The 22,776-nt window shown below is 36.7% G+C and overlaps 1 protein-coding gene across 4 annotated transcripts in view; it reads left to right on the top strand.

Annotated features, from left to right (window-relative positions):
- slco4a1 (solute carrier organic anion transporter family, member 4A1) overlaps positions 1-18,466 on the top strand; it is a 49,712-nt gene extending 31,246 nt beyond the window's left edge. For 3 of the 4 annotated variants that reach the window (XM_048177818.1, XM_048177821.1, XM_048177820.1), the window contains 11 exons: positions 1,642-2,234; positions 4,755-5,127; positions 6,647-6,737; positions 7,500-7,621; positions 7,708-7,819; positions 10,290-10,444; positions 10,552-10,804; positions 12,174-12,336; positions 12,689-12,864; positions 14,846-15,059; positions 15,989-18,466. In XM_048177818.1, coding sequence (XP_048033775.1) covers positions 1,827-2,234; positions 4,755-5,127; positions 6,647-6,737; positions 7,500-7,621; positions 7,708-7,819; positions 10,290-10,444; positions 10,552-10,804; positions 12,174-12,336; positions 12,689-12,864; positions 14,846-15,059; positions 15,989-16,150 — 2,229 coding nt within the window. In that variant the 5' untranslated portion in view covers positions 1,642-1,826 and the 3' untranslated portion in view covers positions 16,151-18,466. The remainder of the gene's footprint in view (positions 1-1,641; positions 2,235-4,754; positions 5,128-6,646; positions 6,738-7,499; positions 7,622-7,707; positions 7,820-10,289; positions 10,445-10,551; positions 10,805-12,173; positions 12,337-12,688; positions 12,865-14,845; positions 15,060-15,988) is intronic. The other variant, XM_048177819.1, reaches the window with a different exon arrangement.
- The last annotated feature ends 4,310 nt before the right edge of the window (positions 18,467-22,776 follow it).

The following is a 22,776-nucleotide window of genomic DNA, read 5'->3' on the forward strand; positions in this document are numbered from 1 at the left end:
TCTCCCTATTTAGGTTGGTCGATCAACATTTTGCTGTCCTAAATGGAAATTCCCTTTTTAGCCTTTACAGTCTAAGTACACTTGAACTAATGCCAAGCGTTAGTCTGAGCTCTAAAATCACAGTTGGCGTGCCCTATGCTCCACTCAAAACTGGACTTTAGTCTGTTACTAACCTGATTTGTGGTAACAATGGATACATCGTAATCTATAATTTCAGAGTAAGTCAGAATAAAATCAAATGTAACAATTTATTAGTCAGGTAAATGTATCATGCCAATTACATAATCAATTCAAAGATAATCGATACAAAACATCAAATGCTCAGAAATACAGTAAAAGATGAATACCTGACACCAGAAAGATACATAATGCTGAGTGTCTGAAGGACAAAATCGCCCCTGACCCTTCTGCAACATCTCTTTAAATACTCAAACCAAGACTTCTTTCAAATGGAAACATGAGTTCACAATGGGAATTTGCATTAATTAGGATCCCAGACTGAGTAATTTACACCTTTTTGGGGACAGAAAGCCATTTGTATGAAAGACTCTGTGAAAGGGGACACGCCCATTACAGAGAGCAAAACTCTATCTCTAAACTCTTAAAACCTTTATTACCTTCTGCTTTACTTCAGTGACCTTTGTACCTGTCGCACTAAGACATTTCAAATGATACCAAACATGTATAGTGTTGTATGATAATTGTTCACATTAAACCATATAGATTTTGGGGGAATTTCATGTCATTTCCGCATGATAGAGAGAAGAGGTGGGGGAAGAGGGGATGAAGGAAAGGAAATGTAGATTAACGCAATGCTGAGGTGTGATCGTGGTGTGATTGCGTCTCGGATGGGGATGCTAATTTTGCAGGAGAGAGTTCAAATGTTAATTTCCTTTGTTTTCTCAAAGAGTAGCCCTCTCTTGGTCCAGATAGTCCAGCATCAGTCTTACACATGCTAGCAAAATGCTAACCATGCTAGAAACATGGTAGCAGCAACATGTTAAATCATGTCTAAAACATGCTAACAAAAACATGCTAACTAGTAACATATCAAAACATGCTAAAGTATGTTATCAGCATTTTAAAACAATGCTACCAACATGTTAAATCATCCTATCAATGCATGTCTAAATAGCTTGTTGTTTTTCTTAATGTATCTATACACCCATCAAAGTTTTAAAAAATATTTTAAACTTTCTAAGTCTTTGTCAAGCCAACATGAAAGTTTGTCCTGGCAAACTTTACTTCTCTAGTTTGCATAGCCGTCTACTCAACTCAAGTCTGAATAAGGAATATTCACAATGTCCCAACAGTCCCATGGGCTACTGTAAGTCATTGCACTCTTAAAAAGGAGTCGGGAAGGCTCTGGCACAAAACAGGAGTGCAGTGTGAGTCTGGCATGTGAGGTGTTTTTCTAAAAAGAGTGTTTAGTGGACAATGGATGGCATGCAGAACTAATCCCAGCTCATTACAGTTTTTGGGGTTTTGTTTGGACGTCACAGTTGACTTCTTAATGAAAAAAAAAATTGATTTTATGACTTTTGATTTCCTTTTGGAGCTAAATAAGTTGATGATATACTGAGGATTTACTGAAGTTGGCAACAAACTTATTGAGTGTCTCTTTCTCCCTCTTTTTTGCAGAATTAAGCTTTCCAAGATCTTTATGTCTTCAGTTTAAACTCTAAGAAACTCTGTAAAGGGGTCCTTGTCCAAAGACTGCCATCGAATCACTCCCCAAAACTACACATAGAATCAGTGTTTCCTGTGGAAACGTTTTGGTTTCTTATTCTTCACAAAGTTTGTCACAGCACCCCCTTTTTGGGGCCATGCCCCACCTGTTAAACAATGACACGTCCTTCAGCTCCAAGCAAGAGCTTCTGGTCCTACATGACAGTCCACTGGGACCCGGTCCAGGCACTCCCAGCCCTGTGGAGTCCCATGAGTCTGGGCCTGGCAGCCCGTCTGGAGATGCACACACTGTGTTCCACAATACAGACAAACGGGGGCTTGAGCTCAAAGAGCCTCCCATTGGGGTGAAGTTTGTCCCAACGGTGTCTGAGAATCTGTGTGGATGGGGTGCACTGACCCCACGGTGCATCCAGACCTTCAACAATCCACGCTGGCTTCTCTTCTTCCTCTGTGTGGCCTCCTTCCTCCAGGGCATGATCATCAACGGCTTCATCAACACTGTCATCACCTCCATCGAGAGACGTTTTGATCTACGCAGCTACCAGGTCAATCTGTTTGTAAATACAATACACAGCATAAATGAGTACACCCCCTCTGAAACTTCTGAAAGTCAGCAATTACTCAGTTACTTAGAACAGTGGTTCTCAAACCTGTCCTGGGGACCCCTTACTGCTGCACATATTGTATGTCTCCCTCATCAGACACACCCAGTTCAACTCTTGCAGTTTCTACTAATTAGTTGATGAGTTGAATCAGGTGTGTTAGATGAGGGAAACATGCAAAATGTGCAGTGGTGAGGGGTCCCCAGGGCAGGTTTGAGAACCACTGACTTAGAAGACATGTTATCTTTAGAGATATAATGTTCCAGCAAGTCTGCTTAATCAATTACCAAAGAAGCATGTTAAAATTATTCAAATGTTGTGTAGCAAAAATGAGTACACCCTCCTAAAAGTTACTAAATAAAACAAAATAAAAATGTTCTGGTGTAAGTTTAAGGCAATGTTTGATCAACAGGTAAGTATGTTGAACCAAAACAAGGTGCCGTAGAACGTTTTTTCACAAAAAGTTTCAGCTCAAAATACCCCATAGATTTTTTTAAATTCATTTTTTTAACTGCCTATTTTGGGGCATCATTAACTATGCACCGATTCAGGCTGCGGCCCCTTTAAATCACACGCTCCCCGCCCCCCCGAGCACTCGACTATAAAGCATAAACAAAGTTCACACAGCTAATATAACCCTCAAAATGGATCTTTACAAAGTGTTCGTCATGCAGCATGTCTAATCGCATAAGTATAGTATTTATTTGGATGTTTACATTTGATTCTGAATGAGTTTGATAGTGCTCCGTGGCTAAAGCTAACATTACACACTGTTGGAGAGATTTATAAAGAATGAAGTTGTGTTTATGAATTATACAGACTGCAAGTGTTTAAAAAATGAAAATAACGACAGTCTTGTCTCCGTGAATACAGTAATAAACGATGGTAACTTTAACCACATTTAACAGTACGTTAGCATGTTGCGTACATATTAATGATCCCGACTGTTACGCAACAGTCGGTGTTATGTTGAGATTCGCCTGTTCTTCTGAGGTCTTTTAAACAAATCTAATTTACATAAGAAGGAGGAAACAATGGAGTTTGAGACTCACTGTATGTCATTTCCATGTGCTGAACTCTTGTTATTGAACTATGCCAAGATAAATTCAATTTTTAATTCTAGGGCACCTTTAAAGAGAAGTAATTTCTTGACAATTAAAAGTGTTATATAACCCACTGAATCATTCTCAAGCTTAATGCTGACAACAATGGAAGCACTTGAGAGAGGACTGTCAGGAGACAGTGCTACAAGAGAATTACCAAATCATTGTTTTAAGTGTGAAAATATAGCAAAAGTAACACAGGAATTCAATAACAATGGACTTGTGACAATAATCAGGCCTTCATTTTAAGCTTTCATTTAGTGATGAGGGATTTTTTTTGCTAGACAAAGAGCAGGAGAAATACCAAGCGAGTGTCTCAGAGCCAGCAAAAGCTCTGAAAAGAGTGAGTGTTTATCTCACAGAGTAAGATGCAGTCTGCAGAAATGACATGCATGGTTGTTGTTCTCACTGGAACTACCTACTGTAGCCAAAGCACAATAAAGTCATTTAGCCATTTCCAAAGCCCATATTTACAAAATATAGATTCTGGGAATCAATACTCTGTTCTCATGAGACCAAATCAATCATTTTGGATCTAACAGCATCCAAAATGTGATGGTGTTGCTAGAGGAGGAGTACAGTGAGAAGTGCCTGATTCCCACAGTAAAGTTCAGTGGCAGTAAAGCTCTTATATAGGGATGTGTGAGTGCTGAAGGTGTGAGGGAGTTGTGCTTTATCAATGCTGTCATGAATTCACACACAACTGTGTAATTTAATACACAAACTTGAAATGTCACCTTTTCCTCATTCCCTGCATTGTTGGGCATTTTTTCAACATGACAATGAGGATATGCATTCTCCCAAGGTGACAAACCTTGTGTGGACATGTATTGCACTCAGTCTTAACACTCTTGAGCGTCTGTGGGGGATTCTGTAGAGACGGGTTGAGCAACACTCCCCATTAAAGATCAGGGCATTTAAGGAGCTCATCATCCAGGAGTTAAACAGGACAGATGTGACAATTTGTCATGAACTTGTTCACTCCGTGCCGAGAAGGGTCAGAGCAGTATATTCAAAATTATGGAGTGCAAACTAAGTGCTAGAATATTATACATTTGTTGAATTAAATCTAGGGTGTACTCATTTCTGCAATCCTTAATTTGAACAAAATTGGCTAATGTACTTATTTTATGGCTATTAATGACATATATTTCTCAGTTTTTATTATGTATATGTTTAATGCATTTTAGTTTTGCCATCCTTCCATGAATTGTATTAGTGATCATAAAGAAAATACATCTTTTGTATTTGTCTAGAGGGGGTGCACTCATTTATGCTGTGCACTGTGTAAATGTAAAGTTAGTTTGGCATAAAATATTGGTGCCATATTGCTTATATGTTATTTGTTTTGCCATTGCAGGCGGGACTCATCGCGAGCTCCTACGACATTGCTGCTTGTGTGTGCCTGACCTTCGTGAGCTACTTTGGTGGTACGGGTCATAAGCCTCGATGGCTGGGCTGGGGTGTGCTCATCATGGCACTGGGGTCTCTGGTCTTTGCCCTGCCCCATTTCACCACACCTCCCTATGAGGTGAGAGTACCTGAGCGCATGGGATTGTGCTCGGCCAATCACACAGAGACATGTGTCGGTGAGGAAGGTGGGCTGTCAGCGTATCGTTATGTCTTTATGCTGGGCCAGTTTCTTCATGGGGTCGGGGCGACCCCTTTGTACACGCTCGGGGTCACCTACCTAGATGAGAACGTCAAGTCAAACTACGCTCCTGTATATATTGGTGAGTGTGATGACGTCATGAAAAACATATACTGTATACAGGCGGATATTAAATATTTTATTCTGTTTGCCCATTTCCAATGTTTTCACATTTAGATTACATTTTCTGTCATCTAACCTTCACTTCTAGCAAATTATTAAAACACTAATAATTTAACAAAACTGTTAAATCTGTAATCTTGAGCAAATCTCCAAAGGAATATACATTTTTCATACTGTACATTCTAATGTTGTGATGCCTAAATTTTTTTTCATTAAAAACAAATTGTAATTTTCGGTATTTGATATTTCATTAATGTAGACAGAATAATACAGCATTTTATCACTCTAGGGCCCTATGATTTAAAGATGATCGATATGATTAAAATGGAATTTGGGAAAATCTGGATTAATGAATCAAAAGAAGATCTGTACAATTAATCAAAAAGGAACCCTATACAGAAATTATGCACAAATATATTACTATCATATAGTAAAATATACTTCTCAAAGTAATAATAAGAAGAAAACAATTTATTAAAACATTGTTATGGAATGTCCCACAATCAAGAGATTTTACAAAATTACAGTAAACCTCTGTTGTGCAGCACTTCATATGAAATGTTTAGTTGTAACTGAAATGTTGTATTTTCATTTGATGACAGTTTTAAAAATTAAGTTGCTAAAGTTTTATGAATTAATTTGATTATAATTTTGATGATAATTTATATTAAATCATAAAACCGAATTAATTAAGAAAAATTTAGTTTGGGACAAATACTGTAAAACAGATTTCATAGGGCACTATTGTTTTTAAAATTGTAATAAATTATTAATTAAAGTTTTATTAATTTAATTGATTAGACATGCTTTTTTATGAAAACGGAAGCATGAAACAGAATCTAGAAGAAAATAAATAAAACAAAATTCAGAAAAACTAAAATAGAAAACAGAATTTGGGAAGAAATAACAGAATTTGGTCAAATATAAAATGGATTTTATAGGGCCCTAATATTGGTGCATGCCTATTCATTGATTGGACATGATTTTATCAGAGGGTGTGTTTGTCAATGAGATCTTAAAAGTATTCAAGCACTCAGATTGATATTCTCAAAAATAAAATAATAATAATTTAAAAAAATACAACAACATTTGTCTCATAATTTACACGGAAAGCACTCAAGAATTGATATTTGCCCTCACTGAACCCTGTAATTTTGTCCCACTCAGGCTTTGACACACCTAGTTATGTTTCTTTTGTCGTTATCAGGGAGCGCCACTAGTTTCCACCTCAGACATCAATAAAACCTCCTTCCATTGTTTTTCTCTCCACCGTCCAGTTATCAAAGGCCATTGAGGACAATCACTACCCAGCTTGCCCCCACTCCAGACAGGCACTTTAAATTCAAACTGCATCTTACTGCACCTCTCGGTTAAGAACACAAAACATGAATTAGTGTGAACACAAATCAGCTTTTATGTGACTCAGAGGGTAGTGCAGACAGCCACAGAGACTTGATGTGCTTCTTGTGTTTTCTCAGGGATCTTCTACACAGCTGCCATTGTAGGACCTGCGGCCGGTTACTTGCTGGGTGGATTCTTCCTCAACATTTACACAGAGATCGACCAAACGTAAGTGGCTAAGTAGTAGTTCACCCAGAAGAGAAATTCATAATTTACTCCTCCTCATAAAATAAATAAAACTGTGATATATATTTATCTTCAGTTTGATTTAGCGATGCACCTACATTATATTTTTGGCCAAAACTAAAAGGCTGTTAATTATTTTCATGCCATGGCTGATAACTGTTCAACATTAAAAATGTATATTATTTTGACTAAATAAATGTCTGAAAACTAAAACCAGTCATTTTTAGTGAATTTAGGCTGTGCAAATTTATAATCTTTATAAATCTTTATATATTTATAATCTAAGTGTAGTGTATGAAAAAAATAGCAGTATTAGTAAATTATTTGTGTTTTTAAAGGGGAACTTTAAGTGAGTGTTACTGTAGATGATTGTAGAGGTAATCTAAATGTAAAAATAAGCAAAAAATGAACTTGAACAAGTAAATATATATTCAATATTGAGCTACAATCTACTATCAACTGATATGGTACCAATTTTGCGTAGCCCTAATTTGTTGTTAAGATGCGAGATTATATAGGAGACAAGGTGAAGGCGAGCAACAAAAAAAAAGTTTAGTGAGGGTTAAATTGAAATTAGACTAGGATCAATTTGGACCACCGTATGACTTCCATGATGCAGAATACAAACTGAAATGTCACATAAAAATAACAAAAATGGATATTTTGATTTAAAAACTACTATTTTTTCCATAGTTTCATTAGCACTAAAACGTTCCAATGATAAATTCTCTCTCTCTCCCTCAGGACAAAGCTGACTCCGGAGAACCCACTGTGGGTGGGAGCTTGGTGGATTGGTTTCCTGGCAGGAGGGGCGGCAGCTCTGGTCATCGCTCTGCCGATACTGGGTTATCCACGGCAGCTACCGGGTACTGCCCACCAGCGCACTTCAAAATAAGTCAAGTGACTGCAGTGCAGTGCAGTGTTGGTGTGAATCACGCTCTTTATCTTGCAGGCTCTCAGCGATATGTGGCCATGCGAGTCTCAGAGGCCCACCAGCTGAAGGATGGCAGTCAGGTCACTGCATCTGATCCTCAGTTTGGAAAAACAGTAAAGGACATGCCCAGGTATGAACACATGACCGGAGAGAGGAAGTGAGCTAAAAAGTGGTGTCCCCTGCTAGTTTTTTAATCGTATTGAGAGCCATACCAAATTTCACATGCACATACTGCCGTGTTTATATTTAGAAACTTGGTTGATGGGAAGGAGCTGAGGCTGTAGTTTCCTAGTTTGCAGAGTTCAGCGAATTCAGATGGTTGATGGGTCCCTAGATAATTTTCCTAAGATTGAGGATTAGCACTTTTTCAAATTAGCACTTTTCACTGACACTTTACTCTTACAGATCCAACAAACTGCCACATACAAGTTATTGGGTTGTCGTTTTTCATTTGGTTTGCTAGATTTTATTTGGCCACAAGTTTCCTCCAGATATCATTAAACCTCCTTCAGTTGTTTTCTTGTCCTCTATACAGTTTTCAAAGGCCATGAAAGGCAGTTGCTGCATTTCACCGTTGGGTCTTTCAAAAGAAACAAAAGAAAAAAGCGCAAGTCAGTGCTGTCAATTGATGCTGCTGTATGTTATCCATAAATGGCCATCCATAGAACTGAAATGATGTAATAGTTGGCCAAAAGATGTCAACTGAACATGCATATTGGGACATTTAAAGGTGCCCTAGAATCAGAATTTGAATTTATCTTGGCATAGTTGAATAACAAGAGTTCAGTACATGGAAAAGACATACATTGAGTTTCAAACCCCATTGTTTCCTCCTCCTTATGTAAATCTCATTTGTTTAAAAGACTTCCGGAAAACACTCGGATCTCAACATAACACTGACTGTTACGTAACAGTCGGGACCATTAATATGTATGACCCCAATATTTGCATAATGCCAGCCCATTCGACGCATTAGACAAGGAAAGGCAGTATTAACGGCTGGATCTGTGCACAGACTAGGTAAGCAAGCAAGAACAATAGCGAAAATGGCAGATGGAGCAATAATAACTGACATGATCCATGATATCATGATATTTTTAGTGATATTTGTAAATTGTCTTTCTAAATGTTTCGTTAGCATGTTGCTAATGTACTGTTAAATGTGGTTAAAGTTACCATCGTTTCTTACTGTATTCACGGAGACGAGAGTCGTTGCTATTTTCATTTTTAATTGCAGTCTGTATAATTCATAAACACAACTTCATTCTTTATAAATCTCTCCAACAGTGTGTAATGTTAGCTTTAGCCACAGAGCATAGCCTCAAACTCACACAGAATCAAACGTAACCATCTAAATAAATACTTTACTCACATAATTTGAAGCATGCATACAGCATGCATGATGAACATCTTGTAAAGATCCATTTGAGGGTTATATTAGCTGTGTGAACTTTGTAAATGCACTGTATTATAGTCGAGAGCTCGTGGGGCAGAGGAAGCGCATCTCTTAAAGGGGCGGCGCGCTGAAAAAATCAGTGCATAGTTAATGATGCCCCAAAATAGGCAGTTAAAAAAATTAATTAAAAAAAATCTATGGGGTATTTTGAGCTGAAACTTCACAGACACATTCAGGGGACACCTTAGACTTATATTACATCTTGTAAAAAAACAATCTAGGGCACCTTTAAAGGATTAGTTCACTTGAAATTAAAATGACCTTTCTCCTTTCTGATGAACATAATCTGAGAAATACTAATAAATATCGTGACGCATCCGAGCTTTATAATGGCAGTGAACAGGAGTCACAATATGAGCTGAAGAAAGTGTCTCCATCCACATCCATCCATCATAAACACACTCCACACGGCTCCGCGAAGTGATGTGTGATGAAAGTGATGAAAAAATATCCATATTTAACAAGTTATGAAGTAAAATATCTAGCTTCCGCCAGACCGCCTTCTGTATTCACATTATGAAGAAAGTGTAAACCGGCATCACTTCGGTTACACTTTTTCCGTGAGCTGAATAGGGAAGGTGTAGGACGTAGCATAAGCTTTGTGAACTGCGAGAGTTTTACACTTTCTTCATAAGTTGAATACTGACGTGATCCTCTTAGCAGCATGAAAAACAAAACTTTTATTCTTAATGTCAATGTGTTATAAACAGAAAGCAAGCAGAGAACGCTCCCATTACAGATCTGTCGTCACATCATTGAGCTCACGGAGAATATCTTATTTATCATGTTTACAACGTTGGTTATAATTAAAGAATTCATGAGACTGTGATTTTTAGATTCTGACCAAATTAAAAGGTATAAAAATTGTTAAAAAGGTGCAATGAAGTATAAAAAGGTGCAATATTTTCGTCTTAATGACAAACCGTCTCATCGGCCAGACCTGAAATTACTTGTGAAACTTGAACTTGAGTAACCCCTGCTTTAGGGTCTATTTTTAAGTAACAGAGTATCTCTTTTCAGTATTATGCAGACGACACTCATCTCACTGAAGTCCACTTGTGTCATATTTCTATTCCATTCCCCCTTGCTCTACTTATAAAATCCATCTATAAATGTAGTCATTTTCATCTCTTTTTTTCTACAGGTCAATGCTGTTTCTTTTAAAGAACCCTACCTTCATCTTTCTGTGTCTTGCTGGTGCCACAGAGGCCACGCTCATAGCTGGGATGTCCACGTTTGGCCCCAAATTTCTGGAGTCTCAGTTTAGTCTGAGTGCTTCAGAAGCAGCAACCTGGTTTGGTAAAGATCAAACTCAATGCCATACCCTTTTGCTCAAATTACTCTTATACAGTTTAACAAACAGCTACATACTTTGAACCGTTTTTATCTCCGTCTTCCCGTTCCAGGGTATATGGTGGTACCGGCTGGTGGAGGTGGCACCTTCCTGGGCGGCTTCATTGTAAAGAAGCTGAACCTTCGTTGCCGAGGGATCATCCGTTTTTGCATGTTGTGTGCAGTGGTCAGCCTGATGGCTATCTTCATATTTTTGGTACACTGTCCTAATGTGCCCATGGCAGGAGTAACTGCCCCATACTACAGCAACTTCACACACAACCACTACAGCGCCCCCTACCGGCAGACGGACATCCACAACAGCAGGTACTGAACTCATTACAGAACTGCAAACAATATAAACTGCGATAAAGACCCTCAATATTTGTATTTATTACAGCAAGAGGTCAAAACCATACCTCATCAGTGTGAGATTGCTGATTTAAAATAAATGCTTCAACAAAATGAACTACTTCATGCTTATTCAGCACATTTATTATTTAATGTAAAACTGCGCCCTGTCCCGTTCCTCCTTAATCCTGCTTTCCTGTCTGTGATCTACTGTCCTATAAAGTGAAGAGGGGGAAATAAGTTAATTGACTGATGTAAATCTTTTTTCTTTTCTGTTTTTTAATAAGCATCTATGGGTTTTTTTCTCCCTCAATACCGGGAAATGCTACAGAGACAGGAGGTCTGGAGGTTTTGTCGTGATTTATTCAGTGCATGTTTTATCAATAAAGATCAAGGGATGGACATAATAATTAATAATACAATAAAAAAATATTTAAAAGACTTAGAAAAGAAAAAACAAAAAGAATTCTGTCTGTATTATATTAATAATGACTAAACAGTGAATTAAAATTAGTTAACTTTTTATTGACCTATAGGAAGGGCTGCATGATAAATCATATCTTAATCATGATCACGATTTCTGCTTCTCTAAATTAAGTATAAACGTAATCGTCTGTGATATTTGCCCACTGGTTATTTATCCGGAAAACTTTTCATTTGACATTTGCGTTATTTTGCATTGGCAACAAAGCTTAAAGACCTTAAATATACCAAGACTTTGCACTCATATTACTATGAATGGGAGAAAGTGCATTATGGCAGCTTAAGTCCCTCCTGCTAAATAAAAGAGTCAATATTTTGCTCAAATGAACTAGTGTAATACAGGCAGTCATGGTCTATATACATGTAAACGTACATGGTCGTTACGTGGTCATTTTCACTGTTTGCTGTGACTGAACATGAATCTCGGCTATACTGTTTGCGATTATGGTTGCTGAATACATGCATATGCCCCAGTACAAAATCGTTTTTTGTTATTTTAATAGAAAAACTATGGAATTGTTGTAGTTAGTATTAGGAATTTCACTGGATTAGCTTTTTAGAGAAGATTCTTGTTGTATCACTTTTCATAATGTACAGTAAAGAGTGTTAATTTATATGACAAATATAATACTTTAGGAAACTAGATGAGGTAGAAAAAAAATCTAAAATGATTATAATTTTTAGCAAAATAATCATAATTGTCATAATTGTTAACTATTATCATGCAGCCCTGCCTGGAGCTATTAATCTTTTCAAATCAAGGGTTATCCCGAGCAGGAACAAGGGGATTGACTGACTGTGTTTTATTGACTGGTTGAGATTAAACAAAATGTAAAACTAAAAACTGTCTCTCTCCCTTCAGCTCCTCAGATCTGGGCAATCTGACCGTAAGCTGTAACATTGGATGTCACTGTGTTGAGCAGTTGTTTAACCCCGTGTGCGGTGCGGATGGAGTGATGTATTTCTCTCCCTGCCACGCCGGCTGCAGCTCCCTCAACCACACGTACAGCGCCAGAGGCAGAAAGGTACACAAACCTCACGTTCTCACTCTTTCTGTGTCACGTACATGCATTTAACAACACGATCAGTCAATTAACTCCACGTAACTGCATACGTTTTGTCAGGTCATTGTATTGAGCTTGTACTACTAAAAAACTCGTTTACTAAAATGATACTAATCTGAAGTATTAAAACTTGGCTGCAAAAGTGTTTTTTAATCTTAGGTAAAAATTTGTTACAATAACTAGAAGAAAAAAAAAGTATACTTGGAGTTTACAGATAAGTGGATCTCAGATTAAAAATGTGAATAAAAACGAGTCTTGTTCTTGATTATGAATTTCTCCCTGTTGGTGTGTGTGTGTGTTTCCCCATTTATAGGTGTTCTCCAGCTGCAGCTGTGTGGTAGGGAATATATCATGGGGAGAACAAGGTTTTGCTGAAGAGGGGAGGTGTGTGTCATCCTGCAATCACATGCCAGCCTTCCTCATCTTCCTCTTCGTCATCATCTTCTTCACTTTCCTCTGCAGCATCCCTGCACTTACTGCCACACTCAGGTATGACCACTATATATACACCACTGTTCAGACAGATTTTTTGTAAGAAATACTTTTATTCAGCAAGGATGCTTTGAATGTTACAAATATTCCTATTTCAAATAAATGCAGTTATTTTGAACTTTTTATTCATCAAAGAATCCTGAAGAACATACTGTATGTGTATATACACTGTGTTTCAAATTATTATGCAAGTGACATATCAGTAAAAATTCAGTACAATAAACATTCAGATTTTAGTTTTTCTAAGAAAATTTGTTTAAAATTTGTTTAAAAATGTTTATTTATCCATGTCTTTTTAGATAACTGGTATCAATCTCAGACAAAATAATTTGCCAGGTCTATGGAAACCCTACTTAGAGGTTGTTCCACATTATTAAGCAAGTCACAGTTCTCATGCAATATGGGAGGAAGAAAGATCTTTCTGAAGGTGAAAAGCATGAAATGGTGCAATGTTGTGCAAAAGGCACGAAAACAACTAATATTGTGTGAAACTGAATTATCGAGATTATCGAATTATCATAAGATTTGTGAGTGATTTAGAGCACAGCAGAACTCGGTCAGATAAAGACTTATTAATGAAAGTTCCTCTCAAAAATGTATTGTATTAAAAGGGCAGCTATAAAAAAGCCAGTGTTGAGCAGCAAACAGGTATTTGAAGCTGCTGGTGTCTCTGGAGTCTCAAGAAGCTCTCCATGCAGGCTGGCAGTTGTGTGTAAAGATGCATTTCAGGCCCTCCAAACCAAAGCTCACAAAGAGAAACATCTACAGTGGGTGTAGAAATACAGGAAGACTCATTTTTAAATATTTTTATTCACTGACTAATGCCGTACTACAATGGATGGTCTAAATGGATGGATTTCTGGATGGTTGGTGAATGGCCACCACGTTCCAACAAGACTGTGACGTCAGCAAGGAGATGACGGGTGATGATTTGGGCTGGAATATTGGGAAGTGAGATGGAGGGTATTAAAATGACTTTTGCAAGATATGTGGAGTTCATAACTGGCCATTTTCAGCTATGGTATAAAAAGGAGGATAGTGCCTTCTGAAATACAATGCACTATGCACTATCCCATGCTGCAAAAAAACACCACAGCAATAAAACTGTTTGAAAATGTATTTCTACACCCGCTGTAAATGTTTCTCTTTGTGAGCTTTGGTTCGGAGTGGCTAAAATGAGTTCTGCTAATCACTCACAAATCTTATGATAATTCGATAATCTCCATTCAGTTTCACACAGTATTAGTTGTTTTCATGCCTTTTGCACAACATTGCACCATTTCATGCTTTTCATCTTCAGAAAGATCTTTCTTCCTCCCCATATTTCATGAGAACTGAGACTTGCTTAATAATGTGGAACAACCTCTAAGTAGGGTTTCCATAGATCTGGCAAATTATTTTGTCTGAGATTGATACCAGTTATCTAAAAAGACATGGATAAATAAACAAACAAACACTTTCTTAGAAAAACTAAAATCTGAAAGTTTATTCTATATATATATATATATATATATAAAATCACGGTTTAATATGAAACCGTACAGCACAACTGTTTTCAACATTTCTAATAATATTTAGAAATGTTTCTTGAGCAGCAAATCAGCATATCAGAATGATTTCTGAAGGATCATGTGACACTGAAGACTGGAGTAATGATGCTCAGCTTTGCCATCACAGACATAAATTACATTTTAAAATATATTCACATAGAAAACAGTTTAATAAAATTTCACAATATTACTGTTTTTCCTTTATTTTTGATCAAATAAAATGCTAAATAAACATGATGAGGTCATGTGACAATTGAGAATACTACTGTTTCAAATGTATTGTGCAACAATGCCTACTCTTTCACTTTACATGAAAATATTTTAGTTAGTAGTAAGCTAGTTTTTCATTCCAATTAGGATCTCTCATGGCGTACATTATAATCTAGATGTTTGCCATTATAGCCTACTGTAACTGTGTTCTCCTGCAGGTGTGTTCCTGACACTCAGAGATCGTTTGGACTGGGAATCCAGTGGATTGTGGTAAGGACTCTCGGTGGGATCCCAGGCCCCATAGCGTTCGGCTCAGTGATTGACATCTCCTGTCTGCTGTGGGAGGAGCAGTGTGGGGAATACGGCTCCTGTTACCTGTACCACAACTCAGCCATGAGCCAGTACTCGCTCATTGCGGGCATCATCTACAAGGTAGAGAAAAACACGCTTGAATATATGTGGAAATTATGAAAAGGTTCCTGAGAAACCAGTGCTGAGTCATTCCACATTAAATACGCTTGTATGAAACTATTGAAACGGACTTTTCAGTGTACCACAGGCCATTTATTTGGCAGCACTAAATGGTCTCCGGTGGTACATTGACGGGATAAAAAGTTTTGTAAAAGCTAAAGAATGACACATTAGCTGGTCCCCAACTGATGCGTTATACTTTAGCTTTTACAAAACTCTTGGTTACGGAAGCCATGAATCACATGGTGGGGGGAAAAAAGAAAACTTATCTCGTTACTTCAATATAATTACTCGTTATTTCAATAATATCTCATTATTTCCACATATCTCGTTATTTCAACATAATATCTCATTATTTCCACATATCTCGTTATTTCAATAATATCTCATTATTTCCACATATCTCGTTATTTCAACATAATATCTCATTATTTCCACATATCTTGTTATTTCAACATAATATCTCATTATTTTCACATAACTCGTTATTTCATTTTCTTTTTCCCCCACCATGCGGTCCAGGGCTTGGTCTTGTCAGTGTACCACCAGAGGCCATTTAGTCTTAGACCACGAGTGAAAATGCTTCCATTTTGCATTTTTCTAATTTAATACAAATGTTTTCGAATAGTTACAAATTATATTATCAGCTTAACAATTTGAGTAAAAGGTTGATTTGAAAAATTAACATTAATGCCATAATATCTTAATATTTGATTTGTCACCATATTTGTGACCTAGAAGTGATCTAGAAAAAAATGTTTAATTTAAAATTTAATTCTATAAAATATATATGCAGTAAACTACCATATATATATATATATGACTCCAGTCTTCAGTGTCACATGATTGTTCAGAAATCATTCAGTCTAATTGTTCTCTCTTTGTCACAGGTTTTAGGCACTTTCTTCTTCTTGCTGGCTGCCCTGCTCTACAAGCCGCCCCCTGAGTCTCCTCAGAGCAGCTGTGAGAGCACAGATGTGGGAGGAGACAGAGACCTGCCAATCAAAGACCTCCCCCCCGAGATCATCTCCAACCCGCACGCCAAATTATGACCTCAGTCTTCAAATACACTGACACCTCACCTCAAATTGTGCATATGTGTATGTGTATGTGTATGTGTATGTGTATGTGTGTGTGTGTGTGTGTGTGTGTGTGTGTGTGTGTGTGTGTGTGTGTGTGTGTGTGTGTATAAGGTCAACACCATCACTGTTCACTGTGCCCCGTCCCTCCGGCTGTACATTGTTCCCAACATGCATCTGTGATATATTCTCATATACTCTCATTGCTCACCAGCCTAAAACTCCCAAGAACTGAAAGCATCTATATCACAATGAAAGACCAAAGGTCAGAGGTGAAATCAGAGCATACAGTATGAGTTACATAAACAGAACCTATCAAAAGCAAACATAATCTTAATTTGAGAATAGATTATGCATTCAAACTAATATTTATATAATTTAAATGAAAAAATCTGAGCATTTTTGCACGGAAAAAGCCATAAACAATATATAAAAAGAGCACTCAATACAAATGTAACGGAAAGAGAGAAATACAGTAATGTAACTGTGGAGAAATTATGACTAAAAGTGTTATTCTATGTATAAAAGATGTTGTATTCAAATGTATTCAAACTGACAATTAGTTACAAACTGTGCCTTTAAAGAGTTTTGCATAATTCAGCACAGTTAGAAATAGATATTGCAGAAAAAAACGATATACATTGAAATACCATACTCACAAACTCTCTAAACTGCACTTTAAAGCTCACTTCACCGATGGAAAAATACATGCGAACCATTTACAGTAGTGGCCGTTAAGCCAAGTTTTGTCCTGCAACACCATATTACACAGTTCTAGTCCACAGTCTGATACCATCTAAAAGCATGTAAGACTTGTGATTCTTGTATTCATAAAATTCTGAATATTTTTAAGATTTTAAAATGTGCCAAAATCCTGAAGCTCAGGACAGAGAGGCTTCAAGGTGTGAGTTCACATAGAGATGCAAGTGAGAGATGAAGAGGGAGCAGGTTTACAAAATGAACTTTTTGCAACTGTATGCCATGTTGTGAAATACCCCCTAGACGGGATATTCCTGAAAAGCACTTCGCTTCGAGATTACACTGAAAATTATTCTTGCACTGATAGGATGACATATTGTCAAACATTATAAGACAGTTTCTTGGTTCTTCATAAAATAACAGCATGCTGCATTTCTTTTTGTATGTAGCAAGAGTTTTTTTTGTTTTTTGTTTTTTTTTCTGGTTGAACATTGAAGTACCCCAAGTGGCTTAAATCCAAATATAAGAAGCATAACTAATATAACTAAAATCTACTTCTTAAACCTAATTTGTGTATATCAAGTGCTACTAAAGACACCTGACCAATGATACTTTATGTTGAGGTTTTTATTTATTATTAAATGCATTTGTTAGGATTCATTTTCTCATTTTGTATCAGAACTCTCAAAAGTCAATTATTATTATGTTTTTCTTTCCCTGATGTGATGGATTTTGATGGATTCCATCGATTCTCTGATGGCAAACCCTGAATGACAGAAATTGAAGATTTGCACAATGAAACTAAATGCAACAGCAAAGAGTAACATGATGTTTGTATTTGAATTTCTGTTGGTTTGTGTGTATTTTTTATCCCAAGGACTGAAAGAAAGGTGTCTTGTGAATGGGCCTGCTTTTGTCTTCATTGGTATTTATTTGTGATTTTTTTTAACCACTGTGTTTCTAATCACTTGCAATGAAATTAGTTTTGGTACTTTCTTTGTCAAGTAATATTTTTATGCTGAAGTTTCGATAAAAGTTTTGAGTAACAACCCAAATACGAAAAAAAACAAAAACCTGTCATTCTATTTTTGTATGTTCACACACACACACACACACACACACACACACACACACACACACACACACACACACACACACACACACACACACACACACACACACACACACACACACATTCTATGCAAAGAGTTGCATGTATTGTCACAAATGTTGATGATTAGTAACCCAGAAATCTGAAAGTGACACAATCAGTTCTTTGTTTCAAAACTCCCAAAACAAATGCATAAAAATCCATTTTAAAAACCTAAAAACAATATTTCAAGTTTTAAATTTAGTTTGATTCCTTCATCTTTTTAACTACCCAGTATGGAAGGAGTGTGTAATGGAGGCTATAAGAGCTGTGCCGGTATGATAGGAATAAAAAAAAAAAGATTCATCTAGTCCAAACACAAATGAATACATTTGTAAAATTAAAGATTACACAAAGTGATTGAACATAATGAAAACACAAAATGCCCAAGAATTCTGTTTGCTCATTTTAAACAAATAAAATCGAACAAACAGCAAAAATCCCTTTGGAGTGCACTCGCATGCGTCTGCTCATTGTATTATATGTTGGTACCACTAGATGTCACTGGCTGTACAGTGTTGTTCATTTAGCTTGCCAACTGAAATGACTGACAAGAGGCCATTTTTAGAAAAAGAAAAAAAAAAAGATAATAATAATGCAATGTCTGAAAACACTGATAAAGACACTTTAACATCATGCTCTGAAGATATGTTCAAATAAGGATTTCTGCTGGAAATGTCATGTGAAATGTCACAGGATGCGTCTGGAATTATCCCTTTAGATTAGCAAATCTACAAGTATATCTTTCAGTAATTTGAGTGGTAAAACATAAATGAAAATGTTAAAGCTAAAGATAAGAATTTAGAGTGGAATATATATATACACATTACCATACAAAAGCTTGGAATCGGTAAGATTTTTAATGTTTTTAAACCTGTTTTTCTCAAAATTCCCTTTCTGAAAATCACAGCGATCAGCCGAATTCAGATAACATTAACTTTTGTTACAGACAAGCTATGAAAGAAGTAAAAACAGATTTGGAAATGGCTCGAATCCAGCTTTCATAACATATGATAGGTAAAACTTCACCATATGAAGATCACATCACATATATGAAGCCCATTTCTGCCACATAAGAAAAAAAGTCATACTTTTCTAAATCAATTATGATATAAAAAGTCAGAGTTGACATACCAAGTTATATGAGAAGTCGAAATTATGACATACTAAGTCATAATTATGAGAAGAGAAGTTGAAATTATGAAATAAAAAGTCATTATGACATAGAAAGTCATCCTTTTGATTTTTGTTTATCTTATAGTTTCAATGTTTCCTTATAATTTTTGTCATAATTGTGACATAAAATGTCAAAATTATGACTTATGTCATAATAATTAGTATATCAAAATTTGCTTTTTAATCTCTTATGACTTAATATTATATTTTGACTCATAAATTTGACTTTTCAAGTCAGAATTTTGACTTTTAAATGTCGCAATTTTGACTTTTCATCTCATAAATATGACTTAGTATGTCATAACAAGGTATGTTTTTTATGTGGCAGAAATGGGCTTCCATAGCCTACTATTAATAATTAAAGTATTTTTTTTTTTGCATTAATACATATTATACAGTAATTTATACAGTAATTTTGCAGGCGATGTCAAATAGGATAGAGAGGTTTTTGTGGCAGTGGAGAAAAGATAAAAAAGTGAAAAAGCGTATTTATATTAGCAATACAGGCCAAACAGGCTGGAAAGGCAGTGCTTGAACTGACATTTACATCCTAATGAACGAATGGCATTATGCGAGGTCACGATGCACTAGGTGATACATAACATGGCTGTTCTTCATGGATCGTCTTACTGTAAAATAAGATTAGTTTACCGTGACATGATATGTCTGCAGAAAAGAAAATCATGAATCTTAGTGCAGCTGAATAATAAATGAGGGTTGTCGTTACAGCTCAGCAAAAGATTAAATACAGGTGGATTTCAGTCTCTGACTTCACAATATCCTCACAATGCAGGAAATATTGTTGTAATCGCTTCTAAATAAGAGGCTTACTGCTTCTTGGCAGCTATAGAAGGGTGAGCTTTTTTTTTTTTTACATAACACACACAACACACTAGATTACATTAGAACACTTTATACAGTAATACAGATTGTTTCAAAGCAGCTTTACAGTGATGACAAGAAAATGATTCAGTGATGCAAACAAAAAGTTCATTTCAGCTCAAGCCAGTTCTGTTGTGGAGATGATCAGTTGTTGAATTGGTTAATTTCTTCTATAAAGCAGTTCTGGAGAAAACAGTGATGTCACCTTCAGCTCAGTTCAGTTCTCATCTAATAGTGTATAACAACTGAGCAAGCCAGAAGTGACAGCAAGGAACCTAAACTCCATCAGGTGACAGAATGGAGAAAAACCTTGAGAGAAACCATGCTCAGTCAGGGCCCAGTTCTCCTCTGGCCAATGAATGAACGGCACGTAATTATGATTCAGGCTGCATTACAAGGTAGCATTCAAATATTTAATCTAGATAGATAGATCTTGGGTATCAAAATTATCCCCGAGCCCAGTGGTAAATACGACTTGAGAGCTTGTTCATGTCCAATTTTTAACTAAGAAGCATGTGAAGACAGTACCACCCTCCAAACCAGTTCAGCACAAACGTATAGAGTGCTTACTGCTAAACAATGTTACAACAAATACTAATCCCTAAATGCACATACATACTGGATTGTATAGGTCATGATGATTCAGGCATCTTGGCATGATAGTGCGCAAATATTTCTGCCCGTTTTCGCTCGTTTGATTGTCATCCTCTGCTTTCCCACTAAGCCAAAGCTGCCTTGTGTACAGTATATGGCACTGAGTAATTACTTTAAGCTAATAAAAGAAAAATACTGCAATTTTCTGGTGTTATTTTTTGATTGGTTGGCATTCTACAGCCTTTCATAAAACTCTTCAACACACAGTCCACATCAATTTTTCAATCAATGCACATTCGTAAAACCCCTGCTCTGTCTTACCTGAGAGGCACAGACACTGGGTGGCTCTATTACATCTGTTCTGTAATTTATATGCTTAGCATCACTGCTCAAGGCAGACATTTAATAAAGACCAATCCATTAATTTAAGGCACACAGTCAGTGCAACACTCATCATTAATGATGTAGGCATGTGCATGTGTACTCAGTATTTGCTAATTAATCTTCCCTTGGGTGGGATTACGGTGCAGTCTTCGTCTGCAGGTCTATCTGTTTGTATGTGTGTATGTGCATGCATTATTTGAATACTTGCCTGCAACCATAACTGGATGATTTGATTCTATCGCTGACAATCCATTGGATGAATTTCGTGATGTCTGAATTGGGTGAAACTATTTCCTGTGCTTAATAACAGGATACACAATAAGACTGAGCCTGTTGAATATTGAATATACTTTCTTTTTGTCCCATTTTAGAAAATGTGTCCTGGACTCAGTAAGACAGCCATCTACAGTAGACACTCAACATATACTACACAATGAAATAATCCCCCCAAAATAAAGGTAGATGAGGCCTATAAAATATTAACTGAATACATACTGAATAAAAGTATTAATTTCTACATTGTACTGACGCTAAATGTCTGAACGGTACTGTATAGCGTAACCATGTAGAACAGATTTAACAGGGAGACTCAAGAGTACCTAAAGGGAGATGCAGAAGATATGAGAATATAAATGAACAGCAGTTTATGTGAGAAGCTGAAACATTTCTCACTGGTGTCATGATCGAGCTGAAACATTAGCCTGAAGGCACAGAGTCACATGCACAAACACACACTCATGCACAATCAGATAAGATCCTTCTGTGTGTGTTAGGGGATTGAAGCAATATGGTTGGACTGACATCTAACTTTCCTAACCCCTTGACCACCTCACAAAATGGAGTCATTTTTTTTTTTTAGATAATTCACTCAGCCATCTGTTTTCCGACTGTGTAAACTGTCCCTGCTGTTGCCGGAGGAGAGCGGAGGGGTGATTGAACAGAGATCAGCCCTTCTCCCTCAACACGATGAGGCTTTTTAGCCAGCACTTATAGAATGGAATATAGAGTAAACATCAAACAGAGAAGCAGCAGACTATTTCCTTTAAACAAGCAGGAGGGGTTTCCATCTTCCTAGCAGAATTGTTTAAATCTATCAACTGTAAAGATGTCAAAGGTGAAATCAAGTCTTCCTTGAAATCTAAAACAGGAATGTGAAATGATCCGAGCGCACGATGATGTCTTACAGCAGTTATCAGTGTTTATGACAAAATGTTCTAATGTTTTTCTAGTTAACATGTCTTGTGTTTTTCTGTAATCCATTTTCAGCTATACTTGCAGACAGACACACAGACAGACAATGAAATTCAATACAGCTGAGGACATGCATATGCACAAACAAACACCCATTTCATATGGTCTCCATCAAAGCAGCTTTTGTTAGACATTAGATATCTCTGGTGGCTGTGAAGCTGGGTGTGAAGGTCAGGTCTTTCATGTCAGTCTTACACAGAACAGCCTCTCCATATGTCACTGAGTGATCAAGATTAGAGAGCATCAAGAAGACAGTCAGTTCCCCTCTGACACCCTCTCCACACACACACACACACACACACACACACACACACACACACTTCTTTCACACCTATATCGACATAAATGAAGTGAGCAAACAGGTATTGCAATTTTATGAAAAAAAATCAAGGCATTAGTTTGGTTTTAACATTGTAGAGACATTTTAAAATGAGTTGGATTATGCAGATGTAAATCTACACAC

The sequence above is a fragment of the Megalobrama amblycephala genome, linkage group LG24 (genome assembly GCF_018812025.1).
Source record: "Megalobrama amblycephala isolate DHTTF-2021 linkage group LG24, ASM1881202v1, whole genome shotgun sequence".
NCBI lineage: Eukaryota > Metazoa > Chordata > Actinopteri > Cypriniformes > Xenocyprididae > Megalobrama > Megalobrama amblycephala.